This window comes from Lissotriton helveticus, chromosome 7 (assembly GCF_964261635.1).
Source record: "Lissotriton helveticus chromosome 7, aLisHel1.1, whole genome shotgun sequence".
Classification (NCBI taxonomy): domain Eukaryota; kingdom Metazoa; phylum Chordata; class Amphibia; order Caudata; family Salamandridae; genus Lissotriton; species Lissotriton helveticus.
In genome coordinates, this window is record NC_136068.1 from 1,210,750,154 (window position 1) to 1,210,778,018 (window position 27,865).

Here is a 27,865-nt window from a genome sequence, read left to right on the forward strand (position 1 = left end):
CCAAGCCTTTGTCACGTGTGGAAGCTGGGCATCACTGGTCGATGGGTAGAGTTCCTATTCACCCCTGACCCCTCGCTGGCATCCTGTAATCCTGAAATTACCACCCTGGGTCTGTGGCATTTAGACGAGCGAGCTAGATGTTATTGTGGCATGCACACACTTTGTGTGATCTTCGGCAGGCCGCTCTAGCTCATTGTACTTCATGTTGTTCGAGGTAGCTATGGCTGTGTGACCCGAAGGTACCACTCAACACATCCCAGAGAGGAGTTGAGCGACAGAGAGGGCACAGGCCTGCACTAGAAATCATCTCGAGGGAAAGCAACTCAGATCTCTCTGGACGAGACTGCGGGGAGGGGTGACACTTATTTAACTCACCGTTATTGGAAAATGTATTTTACATGGGTAGTTGTTTATGGTCTTATTAGATGGAATTTACCATTATATATGTATTTGCTCTCTTCTTATAAAAATAATTTTTTATAAGGTATTTATATAGTGTAATGTAATGGATATAAATGTTGTGTTGTGTTGTTTAAAGGCCAGTGATGTAAATAAATATGTTTTATTGATTTGATTGATATGCAGATCTAGGAATTAATTCACAACAAGCAGACATGAATTCTGTTCAGAAAAAGTAGTGAAGAGAGCACAAACAGAATGCTTTGGTTATCGTATTGTATTGCAAGTGCATTCATGTAGTGCTTTCTTCCCCTGAAGAGGTGTTGAAGCGTTTTAATTGGGAAAAAACTCTGTTCTGGAATCCAAGCGTAGTGGTTAGTCTAGTGCTATTGATTATTGTTGATTATTTGGGTTAGCAATGTGCTCGCAAGGGCACGATTCCATGATTTATACCAGTATCTTTGTTGGAGATTAAATGAATATATTAATGTGTGACCATTAGTAGAGGGACAGAGGGGAGTCTGCTCTTTTATTTTTCTTGGACCGCAAAAAGCCCTCAGTTCGCCAAATTGAAGTCAGTAAACCAGAAACCTCCATGGATTATGCCTTGGTTTAAAAGTATAATTTTGAGTGTGAACCCTTAAGAGTAAATTGAACTTACACAACAATATTTTTCCAAGAGCTGGTTACAGTGTCCCACAGAGGGAAGCCACATGTGGGTTGTCACATCCACCAGGATGGAAACAACCTGAAGAAGAACCTACCTCCTGTACTGCAATCTCTCGCTTCTGACAGAAGACACTACTCGCTGAGCACCTGGACTGCCAAACGCCCAAAAACCAGCTGTATGGATCTGTGAGCTAAATGCTTGCTGCTCCCAAATATGGTGTTCTAAAGATCATGACTCATTTCCACATATAAATGGAAGAAGCCAAGGAGCCCACTTACTAGAGACTAAGTGGCAGATTTAAAAGCCCCTTGCGCCTCTTTTACGCCGCCGTTGCGTCACTTTCTGTGATGTCACTTAGAGGGGCCTCGCATCTTCCCTTTCGCCCGGGGCCTCAGAAGGCCTAGGACCGGCACTGTTGGTAACTGTTCCCAGGTATTAGCCGTTCAATCCGTAAACAAGGTACGTGTCTTATGTGTCTTATGTTTAGTTTGCGAAGTGCTTGATTAACTGCCCTGTCCTCCCCCAGGTGTAACCAGCTGCACCACTTGATTGGTAAATTTGGGTAGGCTAGAAGTGTGGTTTATGTGCATCTGCAGTCTTTCTTAATTGGTGCCTAGTGGCCCGACATGATCAGTTACGCGGAATTTCCGTTGTGATTGGCTTAGTAGGGAACGTGGAAGAGGAAGAGGGCTCACCCCGTCTCTCTCCAAATACAAATAAGGTAGTTCCTTCGGGCCGTGTATCCAATAATATGCATGGATTTGCTGCGCTGTGCTTTGCATAGCGCCCCTCCCATAATCACAGTAAGGGTCTATGCTATGAAAAGGTGTTGTAAGGACACTCACTGTTTGTGGGTCCTGCTGCTTGCGGGTCCTGCTGCTTGCGCTTCTGAACCAGTTGCCGACCTGGGTTAGGGGAAGGCCAGTCTCCCTGGCCAGTCGGCACTTCTCGTCGGGTGCGTGGTAGCAATGGCAAGTTGTAGTTCCCGACAGGGCTTGTTGAAAAGAAGCGGGAAACTGTGATAATGAATTGGTGCATAGATGGATGGTTAGGTGCATGGGTGAGTGAATGATGGTAGGGCAGAGAGAGAGAGAGAGAGAGAGAGAGAAAGAGATTATGAATCGAAGGAAGGAAGAAATATGGAAGAAGGAATTATGAAAGAAAGTGAGAACGAGAAACAGTGACATAACGGAAACTGATAAGCGATTGCACTGGTGGGGTCTCTCCACATCAAGGTGCAGCCGTTGCCCCATGATGTTTTGTTTTTTGGCTAATCCTAAGCCCCACCCTAAGTATTAGTACTTCTACATGTGCTTAAGGAATTGTCATTCAATAGAGGATATGAATTAAGCTGCCCAACACCATTGTTTCTGTTCAAGTATAACTGTCTGATATTTGTTTAAATCCTACTAAATAAGGAGTTTAAGAAAAGCCTCGAAATTAGATGTTTTATAATGTTGACTGTTTCTCCTAATAGCAGCCTAAGCAAATTCTTATTGCAGGACCTAATAAATATCTTTTGGGTGATATCTAAGCTGAATATCTAAATGTTATTCTTTCGGAAATTCACTTCAGCAAAAACATAGATTGTATTTGAAGTGAAGTTCACGTTGTAGCCGCTTTCCTACTCACCCATGCCCTATCTTGATTTGCTGTGTCAGGAATCCGATAAGAATGACTGCCTGAAAAGCATGGGGTCTACAAGTATGACACTGCACAGGTTTTCTTTGCAGCGGACTTCTCTGACACGAATGCTACCAGGCAGAAATTTCTGGCTCTAGATCAAACATGCCCTTTAGAACCAGGTGTAATTATCATCATGATAGAAGGGTTCACACAAGAATTTGAGGAACCGGAAGATCTGCAATCATTTTTGGAAGAGATGGACACTGGCTATAGATACAATGATGGCATTCGACCATCTGGCTCAACTGGAAGAAGAGATCTCTTGCCCGTCTCGTGTTAAGGACAAGGAGAATGACTGGGCTAAATTGAAGAGACTGGAGAAAGTGATGCAAAAGTTGTCCAGTGGCAGGGACTCACACTCTTGGAAGCCCAAGACATGCAAAGACAAATCAAGATCTCCATTGAAGGTCTAGAGTTCTTGAGACCTGACCTTGTTCTGAACCAAGGGCTCAATGTAACTGGTTTGCAAAACTGATAGACAGGTTTGAGCACACCTGGAGGTATGGTTTCAGGGAATAGGTTGATGGACTTTTTTAGTTGCAGTTCCTTACAGAGGTGGGGGAGGGCAAGTGCAGGTTTTTGCAGTCATCGAACACTCCTTTAACTTGCTAGACTTCCCATGACTCATTATTTTGTTGTTTGGGATCTTATCCTTAATTCTCATCCTTACCTTCTCATCCTTACCTTCTCTGTCCCCCCTTTTCCCAGCTCCCATTCACCCAGCATGGGGAGTCCCTTATCGAATCTGAAGGGTGGTTCTCCCTTACGGCACGTCTCTGGAGTGAACTCTTAACTATGCTGGGCTTGTGGACGTATCTCCCAAACACAGTGGCGGTATTACGATGCGAGGTGGCTGGTGCATCATGACATATGTGATTGGACATGATTGGCTCTGGGGCCTTGCGACACACCAGTTTTGTTGCCACTCGAATTTACCCTTCAATGAGTGATTGGTCTTAGCCTAAGATAGTGTTTTCTCTCTGCCTTCCCTGAAGATTATATTAGCCTCCTTACCCACTACCCCACAACATTACTGATGCCTTCTCCCCACAACAGGTATTCCTGAGAGCCCCTGAATGACTTTTGTGGACGTAAATTTATGTGGGTCTTTACCTGAAATATCTGCTGCTTGCTACAGGTGCTGCTGCGAGTGTGTGTTCTGCACTCACAATACTTATGTCTCACAGAGTATAAGTGCCCTGAGTGGCATGTATAATGGCTTCCCCAATATGTAGGCTGCTAAAGGTAGTATCCTTCAATGTCAACTCAACAGTCTGACATTATATCAAGCGCATAAATGTCCTCAAATTTTTAGGCCGGCAATGACCGGACGTAGCACCTACACAGGAAACCTCTTTGACTCCTGATAAAAGTGAAAAACTCTGTAGAGATTGGGTGGGGCTGGTTTTCCATGCTATCACATCGACATCCCTTGGAGAAGAGGGTGCGCCGGCGGGACTGACTCGGAAAAAGGGAGCAGCTATACTCCCCTATAAATCACTCTCATATAAATGCCTTGGAAAAGGGACAAAGCCAGACGGTTATTACGTTTTTGTTAAACTTAAAGTTCATACTACATACCACTACCTAGCGTCTTTATACTCCTTGGTGGGAGACATGGCAATTTTCGTTGCTGACCTCAATAGACTTATCTCCTTTGAATGCACCAAAGTTCTACTGGGAGGTGGTTGGAATGTAACAATGGACCCTGTACTGGACAGATCGGAGGTTCTGAATACTAAACATAATAGGGACAGATTTACCCTGCATTATCTAATACATGAAAATACCCTCATTGAGCCGTAGAGATCGACCCACACTCGAGTGTGACTAAACATTTACCTCTTGCCCGCACTGCAGACGCACCCATATAGACAGTTTCTTATCGACAGTATCTCTTGCAAGATATGTAATTCATACATCAATAGTGCAGAGTGGAATTTCAGATTACTATCTTATTGATCTTCATGTTAATGTTGACCTCGCAGCATCCCCAGAAGTTCCTGGTGCATGAATGTCTCAAAATATAGGGCACATTAGGATAAGGAACGACTCCACTCGTACCTGAAGCAATTCTTCGCAGGCAATGGGGAATCAGTGTCCACAGCTCCAGTCCTATAGGGGCAGGAAAAGTCTGATTGAGAGGGCTCCTCATTAGAGAGGCAGCTATAAATAAAAAACCAAAATGCTGACAAACGAGTTTGTATGGAAAGTGGTTAATTTACTTACTGACAAATGTTCTAAAACACAGTCGCATACTTATCTAATGGTGTTTCTTCAGGTTAAAACGGATTTAAAGACCTATGTACGACAGAGGTGGGGAAGTTGCCTTTTCTCCTCCGACAGACGTTACGAGCGGGGTATTTACTATGCAGTTCTGCCAGGCAGAAGCAAGTAAGACTATTCCGTCTCGGAGTAAGCATAATGGGGAACAGCTTATTTACTACATAATTCAGAGAATCCCATATGAAATACAGTTACTTTCATCATTGGCACTGGTCACCAGAAGAATTACACAAACCAAAAACCTAGTTTGCATTAGCGGTACTAGGTAGCGATATAGTACACATTGTATGGAAATGCCCGATGGTACAGACATACTGGAGTCAAATATGGAATCTCATGTCTCACATCTTGAACATACCGCAGAACTACACAACCCACCCTGCGTCCCCCCCCCCTGATCTCGTATCCCGGTGGGTGTCAACGGCGGTGAAGATTTGTTTTTTGCGTCTGTAGAAGACCACCAAGGTACCCAATCTAGAATATGTGGTTGGAGAACATGTATGATGCAGCGCCCTTTGAGAAGTTTATTTACAAAATAAATGACAGATTGCTGCAATTTGAAGCAGCGTGGGGGTAGTTTCCCCATTGGTCCCGTTAAACGCTACTTGGGGACTGAATTCAAACCTTTTCACAGTGCCTGGTCTGCTCTTGACTTGGCTTGCCCCGGTTCCACCTCTCCTTGTCTAGCTTTGCACATTCCACTTGTTCTGGAACTTTGGCAGGGTTTACTGTTGATGGAAAAAGAGCATTAAGGCGTGGGCCAAAAGGCATTGATTGAGGATAAATATGTATTGGCAGGGACCCAGTGGGTCATTATTGAATGAGTTGGAAGCTTACGTCTAATGCTTGTTTGGATAATATTGGTGTTCGACTGACTTATTTTATATTTATTGTCTGTACAATTCCTGACAGTGTCTCTTTTCTGTGTCTTACAGAATGTTTTGTTCTTGGATGTGAACAGTGATGAACATTCCAAAAAAGAATTGCTAAAAATAATTTTATTGTAACGGCAGAATAAGTTGTTAGTCCAAAGTTGTACTGACCTGTCATGTTTGTTTTTTAACAGAGGACGGCCGGTCAGCCAGCATGCCACCACCGCCACTTTTCAAGAAGATACCTAAACAAAACCCTCCAGGAGGCAGAAACAAATCTGCAACAAGTAAGCAAAACCCAGTAGTTAAAGGGGTTATGTGTCAAATTCAAAACTATGCAAGGCCACATCTCTGCCCATTTAAAAAGGTTTTACATTTTAGTTCATGTTCTTTTTAGTTAGTATATAAGGGTAACGTAGGTTCACATTGAATGGGAATTTTTAGCTGTTCTTCATGATGTACACAGTGTTGCGATTAAACAGCATTGAAAAAGCCTGATGTTGGCTTTTGTATATTAAAAAGCATGTTTCTGTTTACACAGAGGTGTGTAGCTTGCTGGGGAGGAGACGTGTAGAGCAAGTCAGATCGTCGGTACTGCAATACAAGACAGGTGAGGGTAGGTCACAGGAAGAGGCGATGAATATGAGTTGAGGCGGCACAGCTTTGTAAGAGGGAGAAATGAGAATAGAAAGAGGAAGGGTAGAGTAGATGGAAAGGCACAGTGCAGTTTGTAAAGAAGGAGGAATCAGTTGCCATTGGCATAGGAAGATAAGAACGAGTAGTGGAAGAGGGGTAATACAGCAACGGCAAAAGCAAGGGAAATCATATATCAGGACACAGTTATTAAAATATATAAAACATAAATTAAAACTCCACCCTTGTGAATCCCTTCAGACAAGGAGGGAGTGGCCCTATTTTATAATAAAAGACAATACATCACAGAACATATAAACATAGGCTGGGAGAATACAATAAAAAACAACATATGTCTTTACAGTCACCAATCTTTGTGGGTCATTGTTCGCATCACAAAGTCTCGTAAAATTATTGTGAACTGATATATGATTTGCCTATTGGTTTTAGATGAGATTTGGTATATGGGTAAAGAAAAGATTCTCTCTTTTTTACACATAAATATATAGCTGTGCTGTTTGTTCTTAATGTCATCGAGGGGACATGAAGTATAGAAAGAAATTGGAATGAAAGTGTCGAATGTGCCTGAGTTTGAATATACAAACCCACCAGGAGTTCTTCTCTGACTGAATAGTCTTATACGATGTCTTATCCCTTTGGGTGAGCGCTGCCCCTCTCTGCTTCACCTGATCTAGTATGAGCATCTCCAAAGAATTGTCTTGACGATGTCCAGTGACTTTGTGAAGTATGGCAATGACTCCAGCCCAGTAAGCCACCAGCAGGCTGCACAATCAGTGCATGTGGGGAAGATCTGCTTCAGGGAAACAACAACGGGGCCAAGCAGAAGAGGACCCTAGGTAATTCTTAGCAACACGATAGGGGGTAAGATATGCTCTGTTCAGAACATTGAATTGGATGTGTGAATTACGAGAGACCTATGGGGATTGGATGAGGCGGCATGGCAACAGTCTGAATCATGTAGCGGGCAGCCTATATCTTGCCCTCATTGCTCCCGAAGGGGAGTTCTGGTTGAGTGCCAATGTTGGAGGTGAGCTTGGTATAACCAGTGAACCAGGTGTGTGGAATGCGTAAAAGGCTAGAATGCAGTTCTCAATACTTGATTAAGTTGGGCGCATATGAGAAAGTGGCTGGGAGAAATTGAGCAGTCTCTCTGGAGCACTTCAAATGTTGATAGGTCACCTTTGGAAAATAAATAAGAAAAGATAATAATTCCTGGCCAGCCCATTCTTTTAGGTGAGTCACAGGTATAGCTCTGTTAACCGCTTGTGCGCTACCGCGATTTACCACTGTGCGCTGGATTTTAAAAAATGGCTTGTTTATGACAAAGCCAGCTCGTCATCCGCGCAGCGCAGGTAACGCCCATTACGAGCTGGCTTTGTCATTAGCGCGGAAGGGGTTAAAGGGTACAGCCCCGCCAAAGAATCACAGTGGAAAGAGTTATTGTATGTATTAAGCTCAAGTGCCACTCCCTGTCCAGGAGGCCAGTCTTCATGACAGAGTGACCAGCTATCCAGCGAGTCGGCAAGTGAAGTTGAGCTGCAAGGTAGTACTGTTCTAAGTCCGTGAGTCCTAGGCCCCCTATATCGGTTGATACTTTAAGAGTGGCCATTGCCATTCGTCTGTATCCCTTGTGCCAAATGAACTCACTCAATATCGCTTCCAAGTTTTGAAAAAGAGGAGTGGCGGATCAGTAATGGAAAGCTAATGAAGAAATATAAAAGATAGGGCAGAAGTATCATTTTTACTCGGTGCTACCTGTCCCATGGCGGACAGCAGCCACGTTGACCAAAAGGAAGATTGTGCCTTCAGTGATCTGATAGCTCTGCCTAGGTTACTATCCAGTAGATCTCCTGGTGATGGATATACATTAATACCAAGATATTTTAAGGTGATCAGTTCACATGTGAGTCGGGAATCTACGGGGAGAGGGGCCGGAGAGTGTAACCCATGGTGAGTGGGAAAATGCAGGACTTGAACCAGTTGACTTTGAGTCCGAAAAACTCTTGCGCCCGTCCGTGCCTGGGCCGTGCCCAGCACCAGAACCCCTGGACCCCACGCACACCACGATGTTAGACTCCGATACAATGCAGCACTCTCCTCGCACTCAACACCGGCTGAGACCACCGCTGTTTCCAGGCTGCCCTGAAACGCACCCACGGACTTTTCTCCTGCTGCACCTGCAACTTCACCTGCAACAGAACCAACCAACCAACAGATACCGGAATCAACCACCTTCGCTGCATACTCCTCAACACCCGCTCCGAACGCAAACACGCCGTCGAGATCTGGGACCTGCTCGACACATCCGCCCCAAACGTTGCCTTCCTGACCGAGACCTGGTGGAACGACTCCTCGGCACCCGACATCGCCATAGCCATCCCGAATGGCTACAAGATCACCCGCAGGGATCGCGCCAACGGAATCGGAGGAGGTTTAGCCATCATCAACAAGTCCATCTTCAAAGGCCAACACCCACACAGAGAACACCCTCAACACTGCCGAACATCCGGCACTTCCGGATCGACCCCAACCCCACCCTCAGAGGAACACTCATCTACGGACCCCAGGCTCAGTTCAGCGACTCCATCGCTGACCTCGCCAGCACCCACACACTCACCTCTAAGGACTACATTCTCCTCGGGGACCTGAACTTCCACCTTGAGAGCAACAACGACGCCAACACCACCACCCTGATCGACAACCTCGCCAACCTCTACCTCAGACAACTCGTCACCGAACCCACCCATGCCGCCAGCCACATGCTTGACCCCGTCTTCTCCACAAGCACCCACGTCACCTTCAACCACACCACCGAGCTCCACTGTACCGACCACCGCTGCATCCATTTCACCTTCAAGGAATCAACCACCCACCACCGCACCCAACAGCTGCCTCGCCGCTGCTGGAACAAAGTCACCAAAGACCAGCTGACCTCTACCCTCGCCCAGAACCCACCCACCGACCCAGACGCCGCCACCCGCAACCTCAGACAGTGGATCGACGACAGCGCAAACACCCTCGCCCGGCTCCAGAAACCCCCCAACAGCCACACCAAGGTCATCGAGAAAATAGCCAACATGCAACTGACACGCCAGCTCGAGGACAACAACATCTTAGACCCGTCCCAGTCCAGATTCAGACAAAACCACAGCACAGAGACAGCCCTCATCGACTCCTGGACCTGTCAGCCGCCTTCGACAAAGTCTGCCACCGCACACTAAAGACACGCCTCCAAGAAGCCGGAATCCAGGAGAAGGCCCTGGACTGGACCACGTCCTTCCACTCCGGCAGAACCCAGAGAGTCCGCCTCCCACCCTTCCGATCCGAAGCCACTGACATCATCTGCGGCGTACCCTAGGGCTCATCCCTCAGCCCAACCCTGTTCAACGTCTACATGGCCCCCCTCGCACAAGTGCCCCGCCAGCATGACCTGAACAAAATCTCCTACGACGACGACCCCCAGCTCATCCATTCCCTCAACAAGGACACGCACACCGCCAAAACCAACCTCCACGAGCGAATTAAGGCCGTCGCCGAGTGGATGAGGAGCAGCCGTCTGAAGTTGAACTTGGACAAAACAGAGGTCCTCATCCTCAGCCCCACTCCCTCTGCCTGGGACAACTCCTGGTGGCCGACCTCACTGGGAACAGCACCGACACCTACGGACCACGCACGCAAACTAGGATTCATCCTCGACTCCTCCCTCTCCATGTCGAAGCAGGTCAACCCCATCTCCTCCTCCTGCTACAACACCCTCTGCATGCTCCGCAGGATCTACAAGTGGATCTCGACCGATACCAGAAGAACGGTGACCCAACCTCTCGTCAGCAGCAGGCTGGATTACGGCAACGCTGTCTACGCAGGAATCCCGGCCAAACACCTACGACGACTGCAACGCATCCAAAACGCCTCCGCCTGTCTGCTCCTCATCATCCCTCATCGCAGTCACATCACCCCCTACCTGAGAGACCTACACTGGCTCCCCGTCAACAAGAGGATCACCTACAAGCTCCTTACCCACGCACACAAAGCACTCCACAACAACGGACCAGCCTACCTGAACAGCAGACTCACCTTTTACACCCCCACCCGCCAGCTTGCTCCACCAACCTCACCCTCCCCGCCGTCCCCCGCATCCAACGAATGACCTCAGGTGGCGATCCTTCTCCTTCCTCGCTGCCAAGACCTGGAACACCCTCCCTACCCACCTGTGACATACCCAAGACCTGCTCACCTTCAGAAGACTCCTCAAGACCTGGCTCTTTGAGCAGTAGCAGCACCCCCCCCCCCCCCCCCCCCACCTCAGCGCCTTGAGACCCTCACGGGTAAGTAGTGTGCTTTACAAATGATATGATATATGCCGGCAGTTCTTTTTAGAATTTCCAGCATATAATCCCATCCAAGGGAGTCAAATGCCTTCTCCAGATCAAGAGTGACATACGTCGCCATCAGATAACAATCTGCAGAACTTACCATAACATCCCAAAGTCTGCAAAGAGTATGTGAGTGCTACGACCTGGAACACAGCCCCATTCGACAGGGCGGGTCAAGGAGGTGAGCTGTGGGAGCAGGCGATTGGACAGCAGTTTTGTGAGGATTTTAAAGTCGACATTAAGGATCGACAAAGGACAGCAAGAAGTCAATACCTTTGTGACGATAGGGTTTAAGCATTATAGAGATAATCGCTTCATTCAAAGAGCCTGGGAAGCCTCTCCTCTCCACGGAGGTAGTATAGCGCTGCAGGAGCTTTGGTGCTAGCTGAGGAGCAAAGAGAGTATAACATTCAGATGGAATGCCATCTGCCCCCAGGGACTTCCCTCGAGGTAGTTCATGTAGCACTGCTTTGAGCTTCTGAAGTGAGAGTGAAAGGTCAAGTTTTTCCCTGGCTGTAGGAGACAGCTAGGGAAATGGGAGCCAGTTAAGTAAATCGGTCATCTTTTCAGGGGTGAAAACCTGCAGTGGGTGTACAAAAGAGACTCATAATGAGCGTGAAATGCATTGTTAATGGTTAACTGTGAAGACAAGTATTTCACCTGATGGAAAAGACAGTCTGAGTGGGGTAGAGTATTGCGGCCTTGATCTGACAAAATACGCCAATAGTCTGCTCGGTGTGTGTCCCTCATGGGTTCTGGCCTGATGAGCATTGTAATCCAAGCATCAGAGTGTGTCTCTGGCCTCCAACAGGGAATGTTGAAGAATAGGTATAATATCTGTAGCTCTTCCAGCTGGGGTATTGTAGCTGCAGCTCGAGGCAGCGTAGAGAGGTTTCTAAGTGTCTGAGTTCATCAGTCTGCACCCTGCACACCCTTCAACCACTGACTTAGTATAGAATCCAAGGATGACTACGTCAAAGGCCTCCCATTCCATCAACGGGGACTAGGCTGTGCTGTATAGTCCGCGAAATAGGCCTCTATTTAGTCATTCAGTGATTGGTGAAACCCTTCGTCCTCCTGTAATGACTGTTGTTAGTGCCAAGTCTGAATCTGTCTCAAACATCGTCCCCAGATGAGGTCAAATAATAAAGGGTTGTGATTCAATAGCGACCTTGAGACCCTCACGGGTGAGTAGTGCGCTTTATAAACTCCCTGATTGATTATTTGATTGACCTGCCCAGGTATGTGATGGTTGCCACTAGTGGATGGATGTCAGGGGTGACTATAAACCTATCTATCCTGGAAAAACTGCACTGGACTGGGGAAACATAGGAGTGACCGTACCATGATGTGAAATTCACTTGCCAAATGTCACCAGGTGCCATCTGTCGAACCATGCCCGGAAGGCCCTCGTTGCCGGGTTGTCTGAGGATTGTGGGAGCAGAGGTATAGTGTGATATAAAGAAATATCTAAAACACAGTTGAATTGTCCTCCTAAGACCAACCCAGTCAAGCTGACAAGCAGGCCCGTAAAGGCATGGAGCTATAATAAACCATCCCTTTTGTACTGTAATCACTGGATTGTTGATCGCCTCCAAGTCAAGCGCCCCAGAAGAAGCATGGTCACAGGATGTACTAGAGCCTAAGATAGCAAGGCGGGGGTAGCGGAAAGGTCCTGCAGCGGCACTAGCACCTCGAATACACACCACTGCTTTCGCTGAGCTTGAGAGGGATGGAGGCCTCTGAGGTTTTGATTCTGGAGATGTGGCCTCCTAACTGTCACAGATATAGCACTGATGCTGGGATTCTGAGGTGGTGACATCGGAGAAGAGGGTGGTGGAGGGCCCTCCCGGGCTTCTAGCCAGTCCCACGCGGATTCCGGATCCGTAAAAACAATTTCACCGCTGTTCAGCCATAACTCGGAGGAAAGAGTAGGCATGATTTTAGATGCAAAGGATTGTTGCCCAAGTCTGGGTATAAAGAAATGACAATCTGGGTATTGTCTGCAATCAAGAGCATTAAGAGACCAAACACTTCCCACGATGTCTACAAGAGGGTGGAATCAGATTTTAGAAATCTTTGGGGTCCACATGGATCCTTGAGGAACACCGTCTAACTTTAAAGGTGTCTAATATCAGAGGCACTTCAGAAGATCAAAAGCAGGACCAGAGAACAAAATAATGAAAGAGGTAAGAAAAACTACCCGAGAAAGGTAATAGAGGCTTCAACAGAATGCAAGAATACAATAAAGGGGCTCACAAAGGGAGGTCAGGTGCAAACTAGTGACAGCTGAAAACACCCATCAGCTAACATTGTTGCCAGGTAAGTTGTAGAAAGCTTGCTGCCTTTAAATACACTTTTTCCCTGAAAGGCGACTCAAGCAACAGGAGTATTTGAAAAAAACAAAGCATTATGATCTCCTATAATTTGTATGATCCTTTTCCAAGAGCAAGATTACTGCGCAACATTTTCTGCATGCTCTCTTCTGTTAATATTACGAGACCTACCAGCTCCCGTTTAGTACAACTCTAACACAGCTGAAGGAAACCTATTCCTGCTCTCCTAGGCATTCAGACACTCCACTGCACCAATCCACTAAGTCTCTGCATGCATGATAATCTTAGAACAGAGTGATAACTTGAATTCTATGTAGTCCTGACTCTTCACAAGTGGGTATTACTACTGACAAATCCTTTTGTAATAAAGTACACCCACCAGTGCCCTCAGTTTTCCTTGTTTGGAAGCTGGGAAGGGCTCAGAAGGGTATGCTCGCCTTCTGTATTGGTCTTTGTATTTTTGCCAGCTCTTCTCAATCACTCGCCTGTGCAGACGTTTAAGAATTTCATTACCTCAGAGATAGAACTTGATACTTGATTTTGCTACTCTACAAATTCTTCCTGGAATTTCCTCCAGATACAGATCTCCTTGTTCATTGAAAGAGACCGAATAAATATACCTCTCCATCACTGCCTAAATTGAGAGCCTCATTCCTGAAACTAGCCCACGGACGTACTGATCTGCAAGAGTGAAGTAGAGATGATGTGTGGTGCCACGAGGAACTCCAGTCTGTATCAATATATAAGCTAGTGGCTTTTTCCTCTACCAGTGGACCCTTAGCAATCATCAAAATCTTTTCCAGACCACTTTTGATTGTATTTGTAAGGTTCGCGAAACATCTAGAGAACTTAGAAATGTTTATTGACTCTTACATAGATAATCTTTCAGGTATCTCTGCCTACTTAATAGGCTTGGCGAAATATTTTCACTTGTATAATCAGGAGGGTAGGGAGGTAGAGAGAAGATCCTTTCAGTCTCCGGAGTTAACTCAATATGATCAAGGGGGGGAAAGGATCACTTGTCCTGCTTAAACCTTGGGTTTCACAAGTAGAGGTGATAGAGCGCGCGAGGCCACCCGACCAATAGTTTCGCCGTTTTCCGGCTTCAGGGCCCATATACTTTCAAATTACCATACACATTGACCAGGTGACTTCACGAGCTCTACCAATTTGTGTGTGTTCCCTACTATTTGTTTCAGCGTACCCGACTTACCATCCACTAACACGGGTACCTAATGACCACAATGAATCAGGGAGCTAGCTGTAAAGAAAAGGCAGCAAAATACAAACCCAACCAATAACATTCAAAATACTGTTGAAATGACCACGGACAACTGGAAGTTTTAAAATGTTTATCTAAAGTTCATTATTTTCTTGCATGAGGTACAGTAAAATAAGGCAATCAATAACCAAGATAACGTAAATTATATAGCTATAAAGAAATAATGACAGAGTAATCATTGAAGTACTGATAAAATGTAACGGGAAGATACTATGCTATTCAATAATATTTAAGCATGGACAGTTTTTATGCATAGATAACTATAGGAGGGCCTATAAAGAGTAACACGCTTCACTTAAGGTGAATGGGCCTTTGAACAATCTAGGCAATGAAGTTCTAGACCATATCAGAAAATGACAAACTGCAATGCAAAATATAATTTCTAACAAGTGAGAAGACATAGGAACAAACTTATGGAAAAATATGTAATTGACTTTCAATAGTTGCGGAAAGGCATGGAAAATATAACATATGCAATGATGAACTTTATTAAAGCAAAAGTTAGAAATTCAGAAGGTGCAAGATTTAAGAGTTTTCAGAGCAATATTTACCTAGATTGGTGTGGAAAACCAAACCCTGGCCACGGGTCAGTTAAGGACAGGAAACCCTCAAGGAAGGATACCCCTCAAAGGACAGCAGGTGCAGAATGGACACCCAGGACAGGACAGGATACCCTCGGGATAGGAATCAGGACAGGACCCTCAGGACAGGACAGCAAACCCTCAAGACAGGACCGCTCAGGACAGGACCGGAACCCACAGTTTGGAAGCAACGCCTGCGCTCCACCCGCTCTGCAGTTATCGATCAAGACCCCGATTGGGTCAGCGAACTCCCAGCAAAGTGCTTCGCCAGCACTTTAAGGTTCAGTAGAAACTTAGTCTATGGTCAAATTCGGACAGAGTGCTCCGCAGCTCTCTGTATCTTCAGTCACCTATTGAGTGCGTTGGGTCAGTGACAGGTCAGCTAAACCAGACAAGTCGGACGGCTCCCTAGGTGAACCCAGGGTAAATATACAGTTTGGGGACAGTGTACCACCCCCCAATGTTGCAAAGTGTCAGAATCCCTCAATTTCGATTGGTCCTAAGGTAGGATTTGGGTAACACACCAATCACGACATAGAGTTTCAAGCCTACATTTGCATAATAGGGTACCGCCTAACTAGATTGGGGTTCTCATGAGAACTGGTGCAGAAATACAATGGCAACTTTAACAATGTTGCTCTGTGAGAACATATGATTGGTTCAGCCGAGTTTTCGGGTCGTTTCTCAGGAGCATCTTGCTCATCACTGCCAACTGGCTGTGTTCCATCAGTCAAGGTCTGCTATGCCTCGGCAAGTCGCGCAGGCGCAGAAGGACCTCCAAAATGGTTCTCGGTACAGACAAACCCCATTCCCCGCGGTACATAAAAAGTAAGCGAAAAACAAATTAATACATAGTAATGTCATTATGAAAACACATCACAGGATTTGTACTTTTAACTCATCATCAAGAAATAAAACTATTGCGTTTAAATGTTAGCCACATTGATACAGTCACAAGAGCAGTGGCACGAGCAGTACCACATGATAAGCACAGCTATGAATTACGCATGCGCATAACTTTCCCTCCACTTCTGCAGACGCGTCAGGACACGTGAGTGTGGCTGACGCATGCGCAGTAACTAAATACAAGCGGCGGCCATTTTATAAACACGGATTAAAATAGTTAGGAAATACACATAGGCAAGCGTCACAAACTTTACGCAAACTTAATATAAATGTTAGTAAGACGTACATTGATTACCTTGTTATACATAAACGAGGTTCTTGACTTCGGCAAGCCGCAAAATATGCGAAGCTTTGCTTCATCAATCCCCTCTTTGATGATATTTACTATCATCACAAAATATAATGGAACCAGATGCCAACTTTCTTTCACACTTTATAAAGTTCTATTTCTTCCAGCAATCGTTCTAACTTTTCTCTCTCAGTTTTAGTAGGGTGAGAAGTCTTCACCTTTTTGTATATCTGATCATTCACTTCCTCCAACTCAATCTCATCCACACTCCGTTTCAACCCTCTTGCATTTACCTCGTGCTTCTTGGTGCGCTTGCGGCATTTACAACAGATAAAAATGAGAAATATAATAAGACCTATAATACCAATTGGCATCAGTATCTTGAACAACAAGCTTTTACCTACACTAGCAAGCCAATGACCTACATTTGAGAGACCATCTACCAGTCTCTTCCAGGCACTATCAACCTCGAGTGGTTTGAGTTCCTTTGCCAAATTAGTAATGTTTTTCACATATCTTTTGATCTGTACACTTTTATCCGGAATATAAGTGCAACAATGTTGCGCCTTCAACATCCGGCAGACTCCGCCCTCTTTCGCTAATAAGGTGTCAAGAGCAAGTCGATTCTGTAAAACCATTGATCTGATCGCAACCATTTCGGTATTGACCAGCAGAAATCCATGAGCTGTTTCAGTAGACAGCACATCTACTATAGTAGACAATTTGCAAATTCTGTGAGTGTTCAGAACCACTCCCACTCCAGGTATCAGTGCACTAAAAATACTACCCATAATTTCACCTATACTTTCTCTTTTACTACGCACTAAGCCATTAGTATCTTCATTGCTTCCAGCTTTTCCATTCACATGGTATATTTTCGGGAAGACAATGCCAAAATAGCAGCTTCCATACCAGTGATCCGGCAATTTGAAATAAGCCTTGTCCCCACAAATATAATAAATTCCAGGAAACACAGGCTCTGACCCATTTTTGAAACCCCAACCTCCAATTACCTTGTAATTATGTTCGCATTCACTGGAACCAATGAAAACATTATTATAATAGCTAGTCTTCTCGCGGTGAAGACATAGCTTGCCTTTCTTTTCAAAATCCAGCAACAGAGCAGGTCCCGCCCCACCATTTGAGGTGCCTTCCATGTTCTCTGCCCACTTTGGCTTTTTCTGACTTTCGTCATTAGCCTTCTTTTGTATTTTAATTCTTCTTTTCTCTGCCATGTTCAGGAACATCTTTTCCTGTTCACGCAAAGAACAAGTCAAGTTATCTCTGTGTGCATCTGCTATGTCAATGTTACCTATGGTCAAGAAGTAGTCTCCCATATATCTTATGGTGTCGCTTTTGGTATGTACAGGATTCAAGTTCCCACGTATAGGAAGTTCAGAAAAAATTACGTCATTATTAGAGTAATAGTACTGTAACGGTCCTCTTTTGTAAAATAAACTAGCCAGAATGCTACAGGAAATTCCATATGTCAATGGCAAGTGATGGTATGTCACGCCTTCAGCCACAGAAGTAGGTAGCTTCATGCAGACATAGCAATCTTCAATTTCCATAGTCTCTACATAGTGTATTAACAAGTTGGCGAAAACATTTAAGTGTGTCCTGTTCTTAATTCCATGATAATGTAGTCCTCCCTCATCTGATGCTTCTAAGTCTCGTTTTGTTTGTCTCAGTGCTCTCTCATGTCTTGCTACACTCTGTGTTGTCAACTCCTCACTGTCGGTATTTACAATTTCAGTAGGGACAATGTTAGTATCTTTACTTACAGTGAAGGGTATAAAGATTGTTAGTCCTATCCAAATTACTATCAGTACTACTATACTACATATACACACCTTGCAGCACGTCTTGCAACGACTGCAACTCGGTCTACCATTCACAGTTGAATCAGACATTTCGGCTCAGAAGAAGTTTCTCGACCCCTCTTTGTGTCTTTACACAGCTAGCTTACTTTGTGCAAATTCACGGTGGTTCGTCTTCTTCTTCAGCAGAGTACTCAGGGACGGGCTCTCCGTCGCTTACGTCAGTTATATCAAGATCTTCAAGTTCTTCCAAAACGAGTGTCCATTCAGGAGACTTGTATTTCTTGTTTTGTCTTTTTAATCGTTCACTCCTTCTTTTGGAAGAGTTTTCTTCTTGCTCTGCTATCCGTGCACTTCTCCTTGCTTCTGCACGTTTTTCTTCCACCGTCTTTATCCTTAGCCTTAGTCTCTTTATGAACCTAGGCTCAAGGTTGTTTCTTTTCTTTAGTCTCTTAGTTGGTACTTGGACTTCACTTTCTTCTCTTATCCTCTTCTTCTCTTCAGCTTGTGGCAATTCTGCTTCACTTTTTTCTTCTTCTTCCCTTATCTCGCTAGTTCCAGGGCTATCATCAGATTCTTCTGCCTGGTTACTAATCTGGCCTTGTTCAGGAATATTTTGTTTTTGGCTTTCGATAGTCTCTGTTTCTGTTTCTGTTTCTGTTTCCTGAACCCGTTCTTCTAACCCTATCTGATCCTGTTCAAGCACTTCGATCTCTTGATTTTCTTCTGCTCGAACTATCACTCTATTTCTAAGCTGTCCCTTATCCACATCAGGTGTTAGTGGAGGTGTATCGAACACCTGTTCTGTCCCTGTCTGACCTTCTCCTTCCTCAGTTTTGATGTGAATCTCAGGCGGCTGAGGTTCTTCGCCTGTGCCTTGCTTTTCCTGACTAGTCCACTCTCTACCTTCACTAAGTCGCTCTCTTGTTCTGATAGGATCTTCGGTCAGATCAATCATCGGTATCCATTCTTCTGGCCATATGCTTGGCAGCTCGTCATCAGCTACTCCTGGCTCAGCTTCCTGGACCTCTTCAGCAGGCTGGATTCTTGGCAGTTCGTAGTCAACTACTCCTGGGCCAACGTCTGCTGTTCCTGCAGCCTGACTGGTGCTGGGCTGCTCGTTGTCAGCTGCTTCTGGTCTGGCTCCTGCAGAGTCCTCTGCTGGTTGCCCTTCTTCTGCAAATTCTTTGTCCGGTAATACCTTCTGGGTGTGTCCAGCGTGGATCCACTGGGGAACACCTGCGACCTTCACTGCAGTGGTTGTTACCAGGATTACTTGGCGTTTCTTTCCCCACCTTGGTGCCAGACAGTTTGATCGAGTGTGCTTCTTTATTTTGACCCAGTCTCCTGGAACCAAGCTGTGGAGAGGAGTCGTTGGATTGAGGATGCCGTCGTCTCCAATCTGGCGAGAGATAGAACGCACTTGGTCACCCAATCTTCTGCAGTATTCAAGCACCAAATCATCAGTAATACTCAACAGTTTGCTTCCTGGCACCCATGCTTGTCTCATCACTCTTCCCATAATGATTTCATGGGGACTTAGGCCTGTCTTGCGGTCAGGAACACTTCTCAGTCCCATCAGGACCAGGGGCAGGGCCTTCACCCAGGTCATGCCAGTAGCATCTGTCAGCTTTGCTAGTCTGTTTTTGATAGTTCCATTTATTTGTTCCACTATTCCAGAAGCCTCTGGGTGGTATGCACAATGGAGTTTTTGCCTTATTCCAAAGGCCTTACAGAGTTCAGCCAGTATTTCATTCTGGAAATGTCCACCCTTATCTGATTCAATAATGAATGGCACCCCGAATCTAGGTATCAGTTCTTTTAGTAAACACTTCGCTACTGTCAGTGCGTCACTTTGGGGAGTAGGGTAAGCTTCCACCCATTTTGAAAATACGCAAACAATGACAAGGACATATCGCTTCCCTTCACAACGGGGCATGGTGATGAAATCAATCTGTATCCTTACAAAGGGACCCCCTGATCTCCCAATTTTGCTCAGTTCAACCATTGTCCTCTTGCCTGGGTTCATCTGTTGACATGACAGGCACCTCTGGCAGAGGGACTCTGCTACTTTCCTGAATTTCTTACTATACCAAGTCTGTTGAAATACCAGAATCATGGCATCCCTACCAATGTGTGATCCTTCATGTATTAATCTTGCCATTGTGCCAAGCAAGTGTCGGGGTAATACAGGCATACCAGTTGGGCCCAAGATGACACCATCCACACGTCTCGGTCTACACCCATCCTCCTTCCATTTCTCTCTTTCTTGCCAAGGAGCCGACTCCTGCCACTCTCTCACTTCATCCCAAGTAGGCACTTCCTCAAACACCTGAAGTTGGCAGCTGGTTCCTGGCCCCCCTCGTTTTGGATTTACGATATACCGATCTCTGGCGCACCATTGGGCCACTCGGTCAGCATAATCGTTTCCCAGTGATACTTTGTCCATGCTCTTCTTATGAGCACCGCATTTTACCACTGCCAGTTCCTTGGGTAACTGGATGGCCTCTAAAAGGTCATGCACCACCTTTGCATTTCGAATGGGAGTACCTGAGGAAGTCAGGAATTCCCTCTGTAGCCACAATTGGCCAAAGTCATGCACAACTCCATAACAGTACTGACTGTCAGTATACACTGTTATGCGTATGTTTTTCCCAATTTTGCAAGCTTTTATCATAGCAATCAATTCGGCTACTTGTGCAGACTTGATGTTATATAGGTAACCTGCTTCTTCGATTTTTGTTAAAGAGACTACTGCATAAGCAGCACTCAGGCCTCCTAGTTCATGTCTTAGACAGGAACCATCTACAAACAGCTCTTTATCATGTTCAGGCAATGGCGCTTCTTTTATGTCTGGGCGTGGTTTAGTACTGAACTCTGTCAGGTCAATGCAATCATGTTCATCATCATCCCCACCTTCCATTTCCAGGGAGTCGGGGAGTAAAGTGGCAGGGTTCAGAATACCGCACCTAACAATGCTTACATTTGCTGCACCCACAAGAATTCTCTCGTATTTAGTCAGCCGACTAGGGGTGAGATACTGCGTTTTAGTTCTGGTCAATAGAATTACCACTCCATGGGAAACATACACAGTCACAGGATGTCCCATGACTATGGACTCACTTTGTTCCAAACTTGCACAGGTAGCAGCTACTGCTTTCAGACAGCCTGGCAACCCAGCAGCTACTGGGTCCAAAGTGGCAGAGAAATAGGCCACAGGCCTTCTGGTCGTGCCATGTTCTTGAGTCAGGACTGACAATGCGCAATTATCGCGAGTGTCACAGAATAAGGCGAATTCTTTGGAATAATCTGGCATTCCCAGCGCAGGGGCTGTACACAGACAGTTTTTCAGTCTTGTGAAGGCCATTAGGCTTTCATCGTCCCACTCTACAATATCTGGCATTCCTCTCGTGGTCATTTTTATCAAAGGCCTGGCTAAGGCTGCAAATCCCAGAATCCACTGCCTACAGTAGCCTAGTACACCCAGGAACATTCTGACATCTTTTTGAGTACGGGGCAACTGCATCTTCTGAATTATTCTCACTCTTTCTGATGTGACTTTTCTGACACCCTTTTCTATCTGGTGTCCTAGATATTTCACTGATTTCGCACAGAACTGTAGTTTGTCAGGGGCCACTTTATGCCCTTTCTCACACAGATGATTTAGGAGGGCAATGGTGTCAACTACACAGTCCCTATGACTTTTAGACGCCAGTAGAAGGTCGTCTATGTACTGCACTAAGACCGAATTCCCAGGTAAGATCAAAGTCTCTAGACATTTTTTCAAGATCTGATTAAAGATAGAGGGGCTCTCTGTATACCCTTGAGGGACCCTGTTCCAGCAATACACGTGACCTTCGAAGGCAAATGAGAAAAGAAATTTGCTGTCGGGGTGCAGGGGTATCGAAAAGAATGCATGACATAAATCAATCACAGTGAACCACTCGGCATCCCAAGGAATCTGGTACAATATCACTGCAGGGTTCGGGACAATAGGGCAGCAAGGAACTACAATTTTGTTTACCTTTCTCAGGTCTTGCACTACCCTATACTTGCCACTAGGCTTCTTGATGCCCATAATCGGTGAGTTGCATGGGCTGCTCATCACTTCCTGTATGATGTCTCCTTCTAATAATTTTTGTATTTCCAGAGTGACACCTGCTTTCACTTCAGCATTCATTCGGTAGGGCCTAGTGTTAGGATATACTGCATTGTCCTTGATGGCTATCTGTATGGGGTCCACATCTTTCATCAACCCCACATCCTTTCCAGTGAAATCCCACACCTCTGGCTTTACCGCTTCCTGGAGTTCTTGGGGCAAATCCTGCAGGGTCAATCTTTTAATTTCTGAGTCAGGTCTAAGTAACAATAATTTATAAATGCCTTCTTCATCCGCGGTCTGTATTTCAACACCTTTTGGTGTGCAAAAGATGGTACAGTTCATTTTGCACAGCAAATCACGACCCAGTAGATTCACTGGACTGGTGTCACAGACGACAAATCTATGCATTTGTTTAAAATTTCCAATTGAAATCTCCATTGGTTCGGTAACAGGAGTACTAATCAATTGATTAGATACACCCACTACTTGGATATTTTCTCCCGAGAGGGGTAGGTTTGGAACGTCCACTGTTCTTACAGTAGAACGGGTAGCGCCAGTGTCCAACAGAAAGGTGACATCATTTCCGTCAACCTTTCCTTCAATGTATGGTCCAGACTGGTCTACCGGCAAGGAAGCGCCAAGTACGCACTCCTCGTCCTCCCCTCTCAGGCCCCGTCAGTCCTGATCATTACAAAGGAAGGTATCATTTAGCAGATACTGCGAAGTTGCTGTATTTCTGTTCTCACCGCTTTCCCAAACTTCTATCTCCTCACCCTCTGCTTGCTTTCCCCTGTATACCTGCTTGGGTGCTCGAGGCACCTGAACTGTTTTTACCTGGGGTTGAGTCTTTCTTGGCCTTTCTTTCTGCGTCTGTGGATTTAAATCAGGAGTATTTGCATTATCATCTATCAATTGAGGACACTCGTTACGCCAGTGTCCAATTTCGCCGCACTGATGGCAGGGAAATTTCTTCATAGCCTCTTCCCTGCTAAATTTTGGCCGGGGCTTTCCTCCAGCCCCTCCCCCAGGACTTTTGTTCTCAGCATTTTTAACCATGTTACTCAATTGTTTTTCCTGCTGTTCTGCGAGCTTCACCTGAGCCCACATCACCTTTTCCTTAAGGGCCTTTTTCTTTTCTGCCATCTCGTCCTCGCAGTACTTAGCGTACCGCAGGACCTCATCCATTTTCTTTGTATGCCAGCAGATTTTATTATCTTTTATCCACTGACAAATTTCAGGTCTTAAACCATTTACAAACCTGTAAATAAAATGCGTCATGTCCTTCAAATCGATGTTATCAATACCACTGTATGTTTTAAATACCTGCAATAACCTCTCATAGAAGGAGTGCACTGTCTCGTCCCTTTCCTGTGTTGTTCTATCTATTTTTGTCCAATCAGTTTCCTTTGCGGGCACCTTTTCTTTCAAATGCTGAATTACCTGCTCATATTTTCGCATGACATCCTTTGATGGCTCCCCTGTTTCCTTATTTCTTGGGTACTCCTCACTAGGCCAGTCTATGGCTATTTTACACTGGGTCCATAAATCTACTGGAACCACAATGTCGAAAAACCCATCCAGGTCTTTCCACAGACATTTCTGTACCTTCACGAACCTCTCCACCTGCCTGTACCAGTCCACTGGTTTCTCTCGTAATTTTGGAAAATCGTTCGTAAAGGACACAATATCCTGTCTAGACCAGGGGACATGCACATATTTCCCTCCAGGTACTTCGCGCATGGGGCATAACTGTTCAGGTTTCTCCACCTCCCTTAAAGCAAATTCAGGAGTCACTTGTCGGGAGCGAGCCTCTTCCCTCTTTTTCACCCACCTGCTTCTCCATCTTTCCACATCTCCCCATTTCTGCAGTACTCCCAATAATTCTTTAATCTGCAGCTTTTTCCCTGCCACATTCAAGTGCTCTATATCTTTGTCTGAGAAGTCTGCTCTGTACGGTTTCTGTAAGGGCTTGGATTTTGAGATATCTACCCCCATACTAACTGCTGTTTCGGTCAGTTTTTCGTGGAGCACTCTGGTGTTCCTTGTAAAGCTTTTACATATAAACGACAATTCTTCTTCAGAGTAGGTATTCAATCGATCCAACCCCACATTTCCTGCCATTAATTCTTCTATTTCTATCCTCAGCTTATAGAGGTCTAAAGGTTTCGTTTGCGGAGTCTGTTTCTCTAATTCACGACTCCAACTCTCAATTTCATCCGGAGTTACCAGAGAGACATTCCTAGTGCCTGTTGCGGATTCTAATTTAATCTCTTTCTTATTAAAAGGGTTATGCCTCTGCTGCATTCCCTTTCCGGTCGGTTTGTTTGGCAAGTCCAAGAATGCGACTTCAGACTCGCACTCACTGGACTGATCATCTATGATTATCGGTTCCTGTCTCGGGGGTGCCATGACTGGGGTCATAACTGGAGTAATCGGATTTCCCTGACCATTTCCGTATAACGGGACCACTGGTCCAATAGTTACTGGAATAGTCAATGCCTCAGGGCTGGTATTTAACTGGGAGATTTTCTGAATTATTTCTGTCCTTTGTCTAGCTAGAGCCTCTTGCTCCTTTTCCACTAGTATCCTTCTTAAAGTCGTGTCATGTAATATCTGTGGGGTCAAGGGAGGAGTAAAACTCGGGGCAGTGGGATGCGTTTCACTTGGTCCTCCACCATAATTGGGTTTCGGAAATAAAGTTCCAGTGTTAAAGGACCTGCGCTCTTCCCCATATGGAGGTTGAACAAAAGGCAGTCCTGAATTCGATGGTTTCTCTTCGCTTTCATACAAGGGTCTGGGGAAAAAAACTTTCGTACGTGAATATTTTTCTTCCTGGCTTGCGGGCACTTTGGGATATATATCCCTTGTTTCCGCCGGTTCGGGTTTCTCAGGATAGGGCAATACTTGACCACCCCCTCCCAGTCCTAGGAATCTGTCTTCTTCCTTGAGGAAGTGGCGTCGGGGAGCATCTCCTACACTGGAAGGGCGGGTTCCCTCATTATAAGGTGGCGGACTTCTGGTACAGATGTCATCTATCAGTTCATCATCTGACTCCCCCGGGGCCCCCCAATGCTTACACTTTTCGGTACTTTTCTCACCCGCTGTAGGGTTATGACATGCCGGCATCATGGGAAACAAACCCTCAACAATCATGCTCTGCCTCCACTGTTTCATCCTTTTATCCCTGGACTCCTGTTTCAGCCTGGGGTACCACTTGGTCAAACCCTTGTCCATTCGGGGTCTTTCTCTTTCAAAAGCCTCAATTTCCCATTCCTCTAATGCCTCATACTGCGTTAGTCTCGGTCTAGGATGCAATTCGTTCATCCGAGTCCTTAAATTAAATAGGATCCTACCATTGAAAGTCCCATCTAATGGAAATGCCAATACTCCATCATCTTTTGTGTACTTCACCCAATTCTCCAACCACACACAGGTATTGTACCCTCGGTCAAACATCATAAATGAGGCAGGAGTATTAGGTGGTGGGACAAGAACACCTTCCCTAGATTTAATTGGTTTGTCCGTTTTGAAATAATTTTTCACCTTACTTACAAGGGACAATTTTCTCTTGGTTCCGTACATAATATCGTATCTATTAGTTTTCCACTGATCCCTTTCAAACCCTAGGTGCCTTGGATCAGGTCGAGTTCCTGTAGTCTGCGAGTGCCACATACGACTTCTACGCTAAACTTTGTTTACAAACTACCTCCAATCAGAACGCGCTTCAGAAATCCGTGCGACCAATGGGTGCGCGGCTCTGAATAAGCTCCGCCAATGGGTGCGCGGCCCCTTCGTGAGACAGTTCCCACGCTCTGGCGCTCACCCCTCCTTTACAATTCCAGCTCCGTTACCCGCCCGCTGCTTCTACCAATCCCAGCGCGGCACAGAGTGACGTCAGAGGCGCTTCGCGACTGACTCCCTCCCTTCACAAGGTAACGGAAACTTTCTTTCTTTTAAAGTGCTCAGTGCTTGGTTATTTTACAACAAATACACATTCGCCACAGTGCTCAAGTGCCTAGACAGAAAAAGAATTGTTTTACTGCAAGTAAACTACTTCCATTTACTTTTCACTCGCTGCGGGCAGATCTCTTCCGCCTACCCTTCACTCTAGCATCGGTGAACCTGTTATTCCCCTAAACTCATCCACTTCTTTCCGGGATATATTCCGAGTTTAAGGTTTCTCAGCGGACCCCTCTGCTTTCACGCTAGCTCCGAGGAACCTGCTACTCTTCCGATGTGACCCTTACTAGGTTACGCCACTATGGGAATTTTGCCAATGAACCCCGTTACTGTCATTTATTCACACATGTATTCAGAAAAACCCCAGTTAGTGCTTCCCGGTTATCCTAACCTGCACCTAACTTTCCTCGAGCCTGTGACCTCAGGACAATGGATTCTATTCACCACTTGCCCTTTCAATTCCCCGGGGAGTTCGGACAACATGAAACAATACGGTTTACAAATGCATGGATTAGTACATATAACAATATAAGAACAAGAATAATAACAATACAAAAATTCATAAGTTTCAGCAGCGTATTCACAAGAGAATGATCAGGTCTCTTAGAACAGCCGCTCTTCTAGCAGCATCAATATACTAGCAGCTTCCGACTCAACTAGTTCAACTAATCCCTGCCTTACTCTCAACTAGTCCCTAACCATCCTCTAGCTACCAGAAAAACTGATAGAGCGCGCGAGGCCACCCGACCAATAGTTTCGCCGTTTTCCGGCTTCAGGGCCCATATACTTTCAAATTACCATACACATTGACCAGGTGACTTCACGAGCTCTACCAATTTGTGTGTGTTCCCTACTATTTGTTTCAGCGTACCCGACTTACCATCCACTAACACGGGTACCTAATGACCACAATGAATCAGGGAGCTAGCTGTAAAGAAAAGGCAGCAAAATACAAACCCAACCAATAACATTCAAAATACTGTTGAAATGACCACGGACAACTGGAAGTTTTAAAATGTTTATCTAAAGTTCATTATTTTCTTGCATGAGGTACAGTAAAATAAGGCAATCAATAACCAAGATAACGTAAATTATATAGCTATAAAGAAATAATGACAGAGTAATCATTGAAGTACTGATAAAATGTAACGGGAAGATACTATGCTATTCAATAATATTTAAGCATGGACAGTTTTTATGCATAGATAACTATAGGAGGGCCTATAAAGAGTAACACGCTTCACTTAAGGTGAATGGGCCTTTGAACAATCTAGGCAATGAAGTTCTAGACCATATCAGAAAATGACAAACTGCAATGCAAAATATAATTTCTAACAAGTGAGAAGACATAGGAACAAACTTATGGAAAAATATGTAATTGACTTTCAATAGTTGCGGAAAGGCATGGAAAATATAACATATGCAATGATGAACTTTATTAAAGCAAAAGTTAGAAATTCAGAAGGTGCAAGATTTAAGAGTTTTCAGAGCAATATTTACCTAGATTGGTGTGGAAAACCAAACCCTGGCCACGGGTCAGTTAAGGACAGGAAACCCTCAAGGAAGGATACCCCTCAAAGGACAGCAGGTGCAGAATGGACACCCAGGACAGGACAGGATACCCTCGGGATAGGAATCAGGACAGGACC

The 27,865-nt window shown here is 45.3% G+C and overlaps 1 protein-coding gene across 1 annotated transcript in view; it reads left to right on the top strand.

Moving 5' to 3' along the window:
- Positions 1-27,865, top strand: part of TRIM25 (tripartite motif containing 25) — a 570,281-nt gene that overhangs the window by 331,618 nt on the left and 210,798 nt on the right. Inside the window, exon 6 of the mRNA XM_078654404.1 lies at positions 6,108-6,200. Within this exon, the coding sequence (XP_078510530.1) occupies positions 6,108-6,200 (93 nt within the window). The remainder of the gene's footprint in view (positions 1-6,107; positions 6,201-27,865) is intronic.